This window comes from Streptopelia decaocto (genome assembly GCF_964273445.1).
Source record: "Streptopelia decaocto genome assembly, chromosome: 12".
NCBI lineage: Eukaryota > Metazoa > Chordata > Aves > Columbiformes > Columbidae > Streptopelia > Streptopelia decaocto.
Window position 1 is genome coordinate 3,126,051 of NC_138667.1, and position 15,428 is coordinate 3,141,478.

At 45.9% G+C, this 15,428-nt stretch overlaps 1 protein-coding gene across 2 annotated transcripts in view; it reads left to right on the forward strand.

Annotated features, from left to right (window-relative positions):
- Nucleotides 1-13,176, forward strand: part of NSG2 (neuronal vesicle trafficking associated 2) — a 34,520-nt gene extending 21,344 nt beyond the window's left edge. For both annotated transcript variants that reach the window (XM_082063672.1, XM_082063673.1), the window contains exons 4-5: nucleotides 9,546-9,656; nucleotides 11,214-13,176. In XM_082063672.1, the coding sequence (XP_081919798.1) occupies nucleotides 9,546-9,656; nucleotides 11,214-11,405 (303 nt within the window). In that variant the 3' untranslated portion in view covers nucleotides 11,406-13,176. The remainder of the gene's footprint in view (nucleotides 1-9,545; nucleotides 9,657-11,213) is intronic.
- The last annotated feature ends 2,252 nt before the right edge of the window (nucleotides 13,177-15,428 follow it).

Genomic DNA, 15,428 nt, shown 5'->3' on the forward strand with positions numbered 1-15,428 from the left:
GTTTGTGGGGCAGACCTGCTGAATCTAAATTCTCCGAACTATGATATATTGGAGGAAGAACAGAGTTACAGAGCAGAAACCTCCACTAACCCTACGCTTTGGAACAAAATGCTCGAAAAAGATTTTCCTAAGTAACTGCACGGAGATACCCATTCTGTTCATTACAAAATGTAATTGCAGTTTCCATTTCATCTGCCTGATGTCTTACGCTGCATCTTTGTCTGCAACAACACAAAGCCGTGTTACGTTCTGATACCTCTGCCACCCTACAGTAAACCCAATTTTTTGAGTAATTTTCTCACCAGCATTTGGGGTGGAGTGAAATGTGCTTAATACCAGTTTGGCTAATGTAGCAAAAGGGACCAAATGAGATGGAGAAGGAGAGAGTTTTCAGCAGACTGAAGCCAAAGTAAAGATTATTGACCGTCGTGAAGTCCATTTTGAGTCTTGTAGCCAAACCACAGAATGCTAAAAAATATAATAATCACAGAAGAGAAATGCTTCACTCGTACATTTTTTTTGCCCCATGTACTGTTTCATTCTCTCTATTTATAAAGCAGTACAGGCTGGTGGTTGAATGTTAAACAGACCTGAGCTCCCTCTCGTTAGTACTTGCAGATGTATTAAGCCTGTTCTGTCAGATCCACAGCTAATGGGACTGGCCTCATGCCTTTGAAGGCATCGTAATCAGCTAGATTATTCATTTTTGTTGTTTGTTTTTAAAAGAGTAGCTTTTGTAAGTCATTTGCAGCAATAAAGCTTCACATTGCTAATTTAAAATGGAAAGGCTTTTAATTCTTAAGTTAGCCATGGGACACTTTGCTCACCAAGCCCTCACTTTGTCCTTGTATGAAGCACACACATAATAAGAGGTTTTTTTAAGAGAAATGGGTGTAGTGGACCATGAATGCTGCCATATTATCAGCTTTATTACCTGACCCGTGGTGGTGGATATAGATGCTGAAATGCATATGAGCATGTTGACCTTCTGGAAGGAATGAACTTCCAACTGACTGTTTTTTTAACCACAAGGGTGCACTGAACAAAGGTGTTTTAATTTGTGCAAGCTCGACCTTAGATTGTGTTTTATCTAAGATGTCCATGAGACCAGGGGGTGGCAGGGGAAGGTTATCTCATGGCCTGGCACGTGGTGTTGGTTCTTCGGTGGTTTTTGCACAAACAGGCCCAGAAAAAGCCAAACTTTTGGGGAGTTATACACTCGCAGCTTTGGTTGGATCTGGCTGGCGTGTCTGTGAGCAGAGAGCTCGTGTGGGGCTGCACTTGAGTGGGGATCAGCTGCCAAAGAAAGGCGGCAGAGCAGAAACTCACCCTGCATGTCCCAAGTCTTTTGCCATGTTCTTCCTCATGGCTCCCAATGCTTTCCCTGCACCAAAAGCAACACAAGGGAAGCGGGCAGAGGGGCTGATTTTGCATGTATGAGACTCTTCAGAGGTTACAACTTGGCAGGCAAAGGGTAGGCAAGGAGACATTTTATTGATGACTTGATTTGTCTTGTATTCCTCCTAATGCATTTTAAAAGGGCCCTTGATGAGCTGAGGCACCCGTTGTCACGTCCCACGTGAAGGGAACGAAGGAATTGTCACAACCGAAGCTTTGCACAGTGCGATGGGAAACTGCAGCATGAAGGGTTATCTGTGGAGATGATGGATCTCTGCTGCAATCCCATTAATTGAAAAACCATCTCAAATTAGTGATGCGGAAGGAAGCCCCTTCCAGCATTGCTCAGCTCATGACATGGTGTGTCTTGTGTGATCGGGACCATGGGTTTGGGAAGAAAAGCACCTTGATAAGCAGTGGCCCTGAGTCACCCCACTTGTTTAATTTTAGGTTTTTGCTTCTTTTCTTTAGAAGGTAGCAGAGTCACAGAAATAAGGACAGAAGGCTTGTGATAGTTGAAAAGGGGAGAAAATATTATTCTAGGAGGAGGAGGGGGGAACAAAAGACCTTTAAATACCCGTATGTTCTGCCAAAAAGGTCATGTACTTATTTGGTGTTCCTAGAAGCAATATTATAGCATCTCGATATGCCAGCCTATTCTGATGAGGGATTTTTTAATGACATTAAATGGCGGAAAAGAAAAACAAACCAAACAGAGCTTTTTTTCTACCTAAGTAGAAATTCACTAATACTCAATGGTGGAAGCAGCCTTATTGAAAATGTCATTTTAGACCTTCTGTAAGGAATGGGGGCTTGGCAAATGAGCCATGAATTTTCCTTTCAAGGGGTTTGACTTGGCACAGAAAGACGTCATGCAGATCGCAGCTGGCACCAGACACAGTTAAAAAGATCTGAGGCTATTAGTGCCTAAACAGCCACTAGAAATTATATTACATGATGGAGACTGGCTAACATAATTGAGCCAGCTAGTTATTGTGTGCGTAATTTAATTATTTGACAAATCGCTTAGATACATGGTGTTCTTGTTCCACACTCGTGCTGCACTCACAGAGGAATTGCTGGTGGGTACGTTGTCATCTTGGAAGGTGGATGTTTCTTTTTAAGGTTTGCAGACTTGGAGAGGGTCACTGGTGAGGTGGCACCTGCAGAGATGGGGACATGGTGGGGACATGGCCGGGATAGCAAACTGGCTGGGAAACAGCTGGTGCTGTTTCAGATCAACACCTTGGAGGCTTTAGGGTAGTTGGAGAAGTGACCCTCTCATTTATCTGCTGTGTGAGCCTTTTGGACTTCGATTGCTGGGCTGAAAAGAACCCATGAAATACTGGAGCAGATGTGAGGTGTTTTTGAACCCCAAGGTTACACCATCCTCATGGATGGTGTTCGGTGTTCTTAGGATAATTGGGCGCAATTTATGGCTATGGATTCTAAGATAAAGGATGAAAAAGAAACCCGCCGAAGTGTCATGTAAGAAGCCATGCGTTCCTAAGGATATTTTCCTGTAGCTCTGAAGATTTAGGTACATGACTAAGGACATTTCCCTCTTACAAAGCGTCTCTTGAGAGATGCTATTTAAGAATCTGGACACCATCTGGAAGAAAGCTGTGCTGTAATAATAAAGGACAAATCCTACATCTTCCTGAACAGTATCAAGCAAATACGAAGACCCAATTGTGTCACTTTTTTTCAGTTAGCCTTTCAGATTTTCAGAGGCTATAAAATCAGAAAAAGCAGCAACTTGTTACAAAAAGACTGTTAAAAAAAACAGAAGCGAAATGCCATTTTTGAAGAAATGCAGCCTAATAGTTTTTACCTGCAGCTCGGGCTGTGTAACAGGGTGCCGGGCAATGCACCACACTTGTTCTTTGGCCGAGTCTAAACAGTGGAGCAGCTCTTCTTGGGGTGTATTTCAGAGTCCTGATGCCCCCAGTCGATCCATCCAAGTGACCTGTCAGCCTGTGGCTCCCTCCCTGCCTCCCTGCCTGGGTGTTCTTACATTAGCAGCCTGGATTCAAACCATGGAGTGATTCAGGCTTGGGTTTTATCCTGGCATGCAGGTGGGTCAGTCTGGATGGACACCAGGAGCTGGGAAGTGCTCCCAAGTCTTTCACTTTAGCCATAGCTTTCATGTTGAGATCTAACGTTGACAGTCTTACATCTAATTATCAGCTGGAAGAAGTTCTGAGATGAAGGGGAAAAAAATTACCTTCCTGAAGTTTCACTGTTAACTGGGTTGGCAATGAGTTGATAGGTTTCCAGGTGTAATGGCATTGCTGTAAACTATGGAAAGAGCCTCGTTGCCTATCCAAGTGTGGCTCTCATGCCCTTCTGTGACGATAACCTTGACAGAATTTCTGCCAGTTTTTAAATTTTGCCTCATTTAAAATATTTTTTCCCCCACAAAGTGGAAATAAGAACCAAGGTAATTCCTTCAATGGAATGACACAGAGGCAGATGTGTCACAGCACAATGGACAATTTCTTACCCCTCTGAACACACCTGAGCCTACAAAAGGTCCCTAATGGTTTTAGTGTCCTGTAGGAAACTAAAGGAGATTTAGACACCTGACTGCCCTTGCAGATCTGGATCTGGATGAATGGTTTGTACCATCAAATGCAAGAACGCAGTGGGGGAAGAAGAGGCGGCTTTACCTTTTGTTTTATTAAGCCCTACTTGGAGCCATGTGGAGGTTCTCCATACAAATGTCGAATCTTTTTGGAATCTTACCGAGCTCCTTCTGCCGCCCATGTTGAACAGAGTAAATTTGTTAGATTAATCGCGATTAATTTCATGGAATAACTCTGGTTTGGGTTAGAGAAAACAGCTCTTTACTTCTTCAAAACGTGTTGCTGCACAGTTCTGTAGGATGTCTTCACCGTGAGGTGGTTTGCCTTTGAACACCCATGTTATTTCGTCTCCCTATCCAATTATTATTATTTCTTTTTTACCGTGTTTATGCCGAGTCCCCGCAGCGTGTGACACCATCGAGGGAGCCTGGAACAAAACGTAAAGGTGGAACAACAAGCCCAGACACTGGGGCCGTGATTATAAGTTACGTTCCTCCAGCTGCTAATGCGAGTAATATGTGGCTTAAGTGGGAACAAAACCACCCGTGCGGGTTGGATGCCGAATACTAATGGAGAGCTGTCTGCATCCTGTCACCACGGGGAAAAATAATACTTACCAACTCAGTTCAAACAGTGCGTAAAGTTGAGGGAACTGCCATCGGCTGACGGACCTTCCCCACCCGCCGTCTGAAAATCCTTCCTTAGGAATAACTGCTCTGTGCAGTAGTGTTCCCAAAAAACAAAGGAAGCCCCTAAGGTTCGATTCTTGGAGGAACCAACAGCTCTCAGCCTTTGTTGAGTGCCATGGGGAGTGAAGGGTGCACCCCTCCTCTGAAAACTAGGGGCATAAATCCGAAATCTTTTGCAATAAGGAATGAAAATGTAGAAACTTTGCAATGGAAGTGGCTATTAAAAGAACGCCCTGCTGTTCGGATGTGGCATCGCTCTCTGGTTTGCTTTTAAATAAGGATTTTCACTGTAGCTAGAGAGGGAAAAAGTGAATGTTTGATGAAAAAAAGAAGCCATGGGCAGCTGTTGAAATCAAAGAGAGCAGGACGGATCCTTCGATGGACAGCGTGAGAACCAGGCCAACTGGAGCACCATCGCAATTAGATGTAACCTCGCTGGAGCAAAACCTAGTGGCAACTTATGTCCTGATGAGGATTTATCTTTTTGTTTGCCCCGTGGCGGTGTGAAAATGCAACATTTACTTCATCTGTGGGATAGGTAGGGAGGAACCAAGCCAGGTGCGCTGTTGTGGATGGGAAATTGACATTGTCTTTCATGGACGTTAAGAGCCTCTTCCCACGTTTTGTAGAGGATGGGGAGTTTTTTGGTCTGATAATGATGTTCTCTCTTCTCCATTCCAGCAGACACTCCTCTCCTAAGGGAACCTTTGAGAGTCGTGTAAGACTGTGGGGAGGGGGCAGGCAAGTCCCCCTCTGCTGCCACCCGAGCAGCCACACGTGACAGATTCGTGCCTGCAGCACTTCTAGGTTTTATCTGCGCACTACATTTTATTTCCCCTCCGTGAGTGTTTATATTGCTTAGAGTCTGCCAGGGTTCATGTTCATCATAAAAAAGAGTGGAGGTTTATTAGGTATTGCAGCTCTGTGATTCTTTGGTGTTTGAATGTTCATGAAGCTTTGTATGTTCTGGAATAGCTCGAGAGGTGGATCTTAGCTCTGGCATGGCAAAATATCTGTGGGCGGGGAGGGGGGTGTGGGTTTTTCTTCCCTTTCCTCTGGGTTTTAACATTTTACATGACATTTCAGCCCAGAGCAATTTTACACGACGTGTCATCGTGTGTAATGTTGTGTCACGCTGTAATTTTGCAAGCGCATGAAGCAGCAGGTGGGAGGTGAGAACGGGCTCAATTACAGCCCAGAGGGAGGGACCTGCTCCTGGGGGTGATGAATTGGGTGTCAGCACTTTGCCAGAGCAGAGTGACAGACCAGAGGGGAATTTATTATTTTTAGGGGCTCAGTGGGCAGACAAGAGGAAAGGAACCAGTCAAATCACATTACTAATGGTCATTTCCATAGGCTGTGCGTGTGCATGGGATTTAACAAAAGAAGTGACGTTCATTCTTGCTCCAGACTTTGTTCCTTCTTTTTTTGAAAGCTAAAGGAAGAACTTTAGGAAGGTTGTATTTACTAAAGAAAGCTAAAGGATGAGCAGCTTCTCATTGCTCAGGAACAAGAGGTACTTTCTCACTGAGTTACACTCCATGCATTTCCTGGTGGCATTTGGTGTAATTTCATTGCCCGTTTTCTCTTCCTTTGCCCTCAGCCCCAGTTTGTTCTTTCAGGTTAACCCAAGCAAGATTTCTTTTTGCACTGTGTGTTGTATTTAGGACAGAACAGCCAAACTGGAGAGCTGAGCATTTCTGATTTTCTGAATTTCTAGCCAGAGTTGCTTTCTAAGCATTTGCTTTGGTAGAGCAAGATGTACACGTTGCTTTAGTACCGTCAAACTGACCTCAAAGGGGACTCGTGTCATGGTCATCTTTGTATTACTACATAACTTGTCATTGGTAGAAGTACCAGGCCTAACATGCTCCTCTTTTAATTGGGATGGACGCTCACTCTACATGGGGAAACGCTCTGGCCTGCCAGAGCTGGGTTGTGATGGGTCTTGTTGGAGAGGGGACTTTTTCCCAGGTCTGTTAGAAAAAGTAGAGAGTCTTGGCATAATTAATCTGGAAGTCTCACCTTTCGACTATACTATTTCAAAGTGACATTTTAACGTTTATTTTCAAGTGTAATCTGACTTTGCGGCAGAAATTACGGCAAGTTACATTTCCATCTCCATTAAATCCAACTGAGACTTCTTCCTCTTCAGCACTATGAAAAGGGACGAGGTACCACGAAGCTGGTCTGAAGTATTTCCATTCAAACTTGCAGGCAGGTGTGCGTGGATGGAAAGGAGGTGGAGCCCATATTTTCTTGGTCAGACTAGCGCAATTTGTACAACTGCGCTCCTTTCCTACCTTGTCAGCACACCAGGGCTCTTACACGTGTTCTCTGATGAGATCCAGCAGTAAGTGCTTCTCCCTCTGCAGCCGCCTTTTGCTTAACTGACCCATTTTGCAGCAAATTAGGCCCCAAGGAGGAGGTTAATACAGGCAATTATTCCAAAAGGCGGGTTGGGGCTTCAGTTCATCACCAGAAAAGCCTGTTAGCCCCAATTTTCTTACCTTTTAGTACTTTATTCTAAAATATTCTGACTTAACAATGAACTTATGAACTCTCCTACTAGATACAGTCTCCACACCCCTCCATTTCCTGACTTTTGAACTGGATTTCTTGGGTCAGATTTAACACCATACATGCAGGTTTACCTTCGCTCTTTTTGTCTTAAAACAGCCTCCAAAACTGGAGCTCTGGATGTTCCAGCGTTGCAGGTGGCATTGCCAGGGCTGCTTTAGCTTCTCTGAGTAACAGTCCCAGTCTAATAGGAGCACATCTCACCAGGCAGCGCATCTTTCTGCAGGATGGATGAGGGTGAGAAGTCTTTTCCTGCACTGCAGGCAGCTCCAGTGGCCCCTTGGAGTCTGTACAGGCGTTGCATGTCATAGAGCTTGTCAGAATTACAGCTGCTACCATGACCGAAGGAGAGAATTAGAGCAAAATTCAGTGTGAAACAATATTAAGCAATTAGTATGTCTTTGTTGATATAATATTACTAGTATTACATAATGTTATTTTTATATTAATAATATTATATTGATGAATTCTGTGGCCAGCTTGCTTTTTATTATCTGCCATTCTTGACAAGCCTGTCCACTATACTGTAGGAATTATCTCTGTGTTTCCCCATTTTTTACCATCACCAATCTCCTGTATATTAGCTGAGGAACAAGTTCTACCTGTATCAACTATTCAATTTCTTTGAACACCCATAGAAGAAAATTAAGAGGATTGTGACATAACTGCAACAACCAAAGGGTGGATGAACCCTAAATAACAAGGTAGAGCTCAAAAATGTCCTCGCTAGGGCAGTGATCATTGCTTCTAGTACTGGTAGGTACAGCCCTGATATTTGGGTGGGGGGCATGTTTTTAAGGATGATCATGTGCATGGTGGGGTGGTGGGATGCCTGCAGTCCCTGCCATGTCCTGCTGTTGTGGTTCTCTCAGAGGAAAACAGAAAACTTGCCGTCATGGGCTCGGTTTCTGGTGCCACGATGGGAAAGTTGGACTCAGAAGCAAACAGACTGAGGTTGTGCGTAGGAAAAAGCCTCATTGCTCACTGTCCCTCGCGTCAACCCATTGCTGACCTCAATGTTTTGCTGTGAGAACTCAGCGCGGGCTCTCGGGCTCACCGAGCAGGGAGGCGTCGCAGCCCCGTCCCCGTGCAGAGGCGCATCCTGCACGACGTGCGCCGCTGGTGCTGCGTCCCAGGGCGCCGGGACCTGCCGCGGCTCCCTCCCCGCGCCGCAGCTCCGAACGCTTCCCGGCCGCTGTTCCCGCCCCCGTCATCTCTGCGAGTCAGTTCATTTGATTAGGAGCTCTGGTTTGCATGGTAACACTGCAGCCACAGGGATTATGGTTTTATTTTGCACGCCAATCTAGATCAGTGTGAGACAGCGGTGTCAACAGAAGGGGTTGCTGTGTTTGGGCAGTAGAATTCCGGGGCCATTTATGCTGCATTTGTGGAATGACCAGCTAGGACCAAGAAAGCTTTGGGGAAGAGGAGTATGAGAGTACATTTGGGACCCCTGCTCAGTCCTTAGGGAGGACACAGCTCAGCTAAAATCAGGTCCAGACATCTGAATAGGGCCAGGAAACTCGCTGTTGAATGCACTATTCCAGAGGGACCTGGAAGGGCTGGAGAGAAGGGAGCTACCGCAATGCAACAGAATGGTGCAGCAAAGCGACCTGCTTGGGGATGAGGAGAGGGGGAATATTTGACCCAAATCGGGGGTTGTGTCTGGTACTTCCAACACCAACATCTACAGGCTGGGATTTGTCAGTGCTCAGGGCATTCTCCTTTCACAGCATTGATAAATGAAGGAGGATTCCCTCTCTCCCAGCCTCCCTTCTGCAGGGTACTCAAGGCACAACTTATCCTCATCACATTGCCTACAAGGCACAAAGGGACATGTCCTACAAAGGCTTCATTTATCCTACCTGCCCACCTGGCTCTGCTCTCAGAAAAGCAGGATCTTGCCATGGTTATAAGGCAGCTTATCTGGACGGATTAGAGCCCGAAGGTGGAGTCTGGCTGCTGACAGGTCCTGCTGGGCCAGCAGATGATGCTGAGCATGGGAACACAAAGCCACTGAGAACACCAAATGCCTCAGCAAAACCCACACATTTGCAAGGGATTAAACACAGGAATGTGCACTCCTGAAGGTCTGTGGGGGATGGAAATGATGTGAGAATTCAGGGCTATTGGATGTAGCATTCATTCAATTACCATGCTTAGTTAAGTACTGCACAGTGGAGTGAAGACTGCAGGCTGTTCGGATGGCTGTTACTATAAGTCATTTAATTATGAGGTTACTCGTATGCCATTTTAACATGTGTAGAGTAATATTATCCCTCTCTTTTAGGTCACTATTCTCATAAGTCTGGCTCTTGCATTCCTTGCCTGCATAGTGTTTCTTGTGGTATACAAAGCCTTTACTTACGACCACAGTTGCCCAGATGGATTTGTTTATAAGGTAAGAAACTTCAGATGGACGAATTGCCTGAGATATAATGATAGACTCTAACTGACTACACGGTTACAGTCTAGTCTGCTTTTTTGACCAGGCCAAACGGAACATTTGGCAAGAATGTGTTGAAATGGGAAGAGCGTTATGGGAAATGTGGATTTCCATCTGCCTCCATCAGCTACTGTTGCACTGTAATTGTTGGGATTAGCATTTGGTGAACACTACAGACAGATGTTCAGGAACAATCCCTCATATTTGTGAATGGATTTATTGCAGCTGGAATCCCACGTTTGCTTCCCAAACAGTCAAGTGACTGGGGTTTACTGGCATACATTTTAATGCAAAGCAAACTCCCGGAGTGCTGGCCTGTGTCCTTTTTGTGAAAGAAATCTGAATCTGCACATGTAGTTAATTTTTAGGTGTTTTTAAGCCTCTAGCAAGAAGAAAACCATGTAACTTAATTGCTCCAACCCTGCTGCCCAGTGGTTTTATATTGAATATTCACAGAGAACTATCTACCTTGTCTGTTCAGATTAAAAGAAGAAAAAAATGGCAAAATAGTCCACTGACTTCTTACTGTGAATAAACTCATAAACTCACAGGAGTCTTGACCACTCTGGGAATAGTCTGTGGGCTGGAAAACAGGGTAGGCATGTTGGTGTATTGGTCATCGTGAATTATTCTCTTAGGGTATATAAAAATGAAGTAAGAACGGAGTAATGAATTTCAGAATCAGATCCAGACCTGAACTTCTGAAACAGATTAAAGTTTTTGGACTCAGATTTCAGCTAGTCATATTAAACTGGGAGTTGGGTTATCTCATCATTTAATAATAATTGTACCTGGGGCCCTTTTTGTCCTTGGTACTACTTCAACTGGGGTGAATCCCAACTGGTCCGACATTTGTTACTGTTTGATTGCACTTTGACAGCTGCTGCAAAGTGAATTGGTTTATCTGTGCAGTTCTTAGCGCACAAGTGTCTGCGCTGGCGCAATGGAGACGCGTGGGCAGCGTCTGCACAGCCGAGCCTGGCAAGGGCTGGTCTGCTGGGCTGGGCTTCAGCCGTCCCTGGCCAAGGCGGTCATGCTATAGCTCAGAGACAAAACCCTCTAGCAGAGCAGCACGTCAGCCCTTGCTCTGCCTCTGCCCATCATCTGGCTGAGGATTAATTCTGGACTTCGCTCTGCAGAGCTTCCAGCCCAGCACGCAGAAGCTGCAGCTCGGCCGCCCCTGCTCAGACTGCAGCAAGGGGCCTCGGTCTCTGTGCGTGCCAGTAACGTACCAAACTGGTCAGAACTTTGTTTTACAGTCCCCACTTCCCCTCCATGGATGAAATCAGCTGCAATCAGGGTTACCAATAGCAACAGGTTTTGCGGGCTGCTGCCCGACTCTAACCCCTGTGCGTCCCCGTGCTGACGGGCAGTCGGGGCTGCGCAGCAGATGCTGTTGCTGCAGCGAGTCCAGCATCATCCATGTGAACAGCTAACCCTGAGGTTTTTAAAGCGAGAGCCTGAGGCTGATGGGACCATGTTCTACCTCTCTTACTTTCTCCCTGTTTCCAGCACAAGCGGTGCATCCCGGCCTCGCTGGACGCCTACTACTCCGCACAGGATTCCAACTCCCGGGGCAGGTTCTACACCGTCATCAGCCACTACAGCATGGCCAAGCAGACCAGCTCCCGGGCCGTATCGCCCTGGCTGTCCTCAGGAGCCGTAAACCACGAAGCCAAGGCTGCCAAGACAGAAGGTCATTAAAGCTACCAAGTGGTGAAGGGCAAAGCGGGAGGGTGGGGGGACAATATCATGTCTATACTGCATTGTTCTAGCTGAGGGTGCTGTGCAAACAGCACGGCAGGAATAAATAAAAACCAAGTGCAGGAGTCATCTTAATGGATATTTCTTTTCGTGCATTGTTCTTGTTGATTTGTAACCGAGTTGAGCTCTTGTACAAAGGCATGTTTGATGTTGACTGTACCTTACGATGTAAAAATATTTTTAAATCATTGCTTAACTATTTGTTAGAAAAAGAAACTAAAAAACAAAAAAAGCAAATTAGATGAACAGCCAGAGAGGATAAAAGCAGCAAAGAGAATCCCGCAAAGTTTTGTCATTGCTGGAAAGCTGTGACATGGCTTAACACGCAGTGAAGGAAGAGCTGAAATCCTTTTGAGAGAGAGGGTAGAGAGAACCTGTTACAAAGACGTTGTGATGTTGTTTTGCTTGCCAAAGGGGGGATATATTGCTGTCGAATTGAATCTAGCATCAGTGTTCATTGCTGACAGAGGAATGTGAGCATCCCTCCCTCCCTCCCTCAGTCACACACGTGTGCAGACACACACGGCCCTGCACAGTGGTCCAAGTCGAGCCAGAAAGATCGGGGCGTTTGTAATGAGCCACCACTGTGCTGGTGATCTTGGCTGAGGTCTGGGGCTGAAATCCCGGTTGGCATTTGGATACGGAGCAGGATGGAAGCAGACGGAGGCTGCCGTAGTGAAATCAAGAATATAATTCTGAGCACAGGGCTAGGAGTCAGGAGATCAGGGCTGTATTTCTGCTTCTGGCAAAGATTTCCTGCGTGACCTTTGGCAAGTTACATGAGGCTTCATCCCTCGGGAGCTCCCTCCGGAGGGTCACCACGAGACAAAGAAGTGCCATTGCACATTGAGCAGCCTCTCCAGAGTGCTTATAGTATAGAACAGTATTAAGCCTCTAGCTTTTCAGCCCCTAATTTTCCCTCACCTGTGAAATGGGACGCTCCTGCTTCCCTCCTTCAGCTTCAGATACTTCAGTGTTTAATGTCCTTGTAGGTAATTAGAGAGGGATGGCCATAGCGTGCACTTGAAGTACAAGGCTCCTATCAAATCTCCGCTTGCAAACACAGACCAGACCCCAAACTTAATCCACCCCCGGACAACATAAAACATCCTCTCCCCACAAATGGCATGTGCAATTAGTACAGACTGGTGGGATTTGGAATAAAAAACCAAAAAGGCTTATCTTCTTTTCTGAGCTGCAAAGCAGCTCCGCTCCTGGGCAGCAGAGGCGGGGAGGCTGAGCAGCAGGAGCGGGGCGCACAGGGAGCGCAGGGTCCGCTTTTGACTACAGCTGCTTTTCCAGATTCGTGGCTAGACTGGGATGGAAATTAGGAACCGGCCCCTTCTTCCCCACATTGGGCAGTTTTGTCCTCCATTTCGCATACGTAGACACTAGAGGGTGTAAATGAGGGCAGAACTCCTCAGTCCTAACAGGCATCATGATAAATAACTGTATAGCGTAGCTAAAAATGTAGTGCCAAATGCCATTGTCTGATTTCCTATCCTTCCTTCCCCTTCCACCTGTAAATTCATTTCTCACTCCAAATGTACAAACCGCCCCCTCCACCAACAATCAAAACTCCAGCAAACCACTGACCAGTTTATAATTTTGTGGTGTATTTTTTGTCAGTAGGTAGCAGAGACTGAAGTATTTTTTGGTGTAATTCTTGAACTTTTCTGACGGGATTAAAATAAAGCTAGATGTGACCGAGTGTCTCCGTGGCTCTGGCAGGTTTATTTGGTGACCGGGGGGTGAGGAGGGGAACACGTGTGTGTGCCTGGGGATGCTGAGGGAAGGACCCGATGTGACTCTGATTTTCAGGGGACATTTTCAGAGCTTTTCCCCCTTCAGTCACTGGAGGTTTATTCAATTGCAAAGAGAAGAATAGTAATTAAACCCAAGGCGATCTTCCAAGCAAGTGGAGTTGCTTTCTACGGGTGATTCTTGACTTCACGGATGGCCGTTCCAAAGAGAGGGAAATGCAGCTGCCAAAGCGAGAGCCACAGCTGAACTTTGGAAAAGTCGAGGTCGGTATCCAAACTCTGCGGCTCGGTTTCTAATGAAACCACAACTATATTCATCTCACATTGTGCAGAAAGCAGATTGTGTTTCCTCGAGCCCTTCAGCTCTTTGAAACGGAATGATACCCTGGCACTTAATTGGCTCATTCCTGAAGGCTGAAGAACATTTTATAAAAGCCTTTGGATGGCTTTCCTTCCAAAAAAAAAAGTATATTCAGAGTTGTGAAATTGAGCTACCATAAGATAGAAACCACTCTGGTGTTAGAGGTCACCACTGAGTACTTGTGAAATGTATTAAAAAGGATTCAGCGTGCTTTGCAGAATTGAGTCATGGGATAATTTGACTGTGGTATTTCTATTGCCACTCTCCCAGTAATACTCTAACCATATGTTTGCTTTAATCTAAAAAGCCCAGGAATCAAATAATTTGAATTAAAAGGTTCTAGTTATTATTAGATAAGTGAGTCAGTGGGGATAACCATTTCTATTTAATAAAGTAAAGATCAAAATCTGTGTGGAGCAGAATGGAAAAAAAAAGACCCGAGGAAGACTCATGGGAGAGCAAAAGAAACCAAACAACCCAACTCCAGCTGCAAGTTCCATTACTGAGAATGTTGCTATTACAGTTTTTGTACAAGCTGCAGTACAGCTTCCAAGATCAACCACATATTTTAATCACAGTAACAGAGAGAGAGAGGGAGTAAATTGAAATTGTAGTACATCTTCTTATTTCGGTCTTTAAAAGCCTCCTTCAGGGTTGATCGTGTGTTTCCAGGGATGATTGAAGTAGCATACTGGTGATAGCGCAGTCTCATCCTGGTTGTCATCTCCCTGTGAAGTCTAAAGCTCCTGCCTGGCTCTACAGAGCCGGGTTTTGTGAGCTTGTGTCTGGGTGAGGGCTCAGTCTCAGCTCTGGGTGGTACCGGTGACCAAAGCCTTCCTTGCACTTCTCCCGACATGTGTGATGGGCAAGTCAAGCCAGCTCCAACCCCTTCAGCTGTGACTGACCCTGCTAAGGCATCAGCCCCTTTGGGCGATATTCTCCGCTATACTACATTGCTGCAGTGGGTTCAGATTTTGAATTCTCCACCAAAATATGCTTTCGGGCCACTAGGACTGGAAGAATTGATCTGTCTTCTGAGACAGTCGTGCAGCAGGTAAGTGCATGGACTGTTTGTCCTATCAGGTGTGGTAGGAGAACGAGAAGTGTCAACACATGGATGAGCAAATGTTGCGTGGACAGGGACATACTGAGCAGGCGACAATCCTGTGGAATAACGGGCAGAACATGTGGGAAAAATACAGTTTTACAAAAGGTGTGGTGATGCCATGATGGGAACTCAGCTGCCCCCAGCATGGGCTCGGGAGGAGGAGGAAGAAATGGTGGCTGTTGGACCCTGAGAAAGATCGAGAGCAAGAGAAAAAGAGATGGCTACCAGCCAAGACAGGGAGGGAAGCATCGCTTTCCTGTCGAAACACAATGACCCTAAAGCAGTATATCCTACTTGACTAATAAGGACTGTCTTGTTTTGGAAAAGCTGCCCATTGTTGCTACAAACATCTGCTGACAGCAGCACGCTCCGAGGGGAATCGCTCCACCGCCGCTTCAAATCCTCTCGGACCGCCTGCAAAAACAGTGCGAGAGGAGGAGATGCTGATGGCAGGACCCTGCGGCTGGTGGGACACACCATTGGCAAAACCAGCGGTGTCTGTCTGTCCCAGGTCTTGGAGGTGATTTCACGCTTTGGATCCACATTAGAAAGACCCCTGAGGGCGCTGCCGGTGCCTCTGAGAGCAGAAAAGGAACAGGCTCTGTCCCTTCGCATGTGAATTTTTTTCCCCTTTTATCCTCCTCCCTGCTTGCCAGCTGTTTCTGGTTTGTAATAATACCTCAAGTGATAAGTGTAAGGGTCGTGCACTGAACTGTCTACAATCACATTTT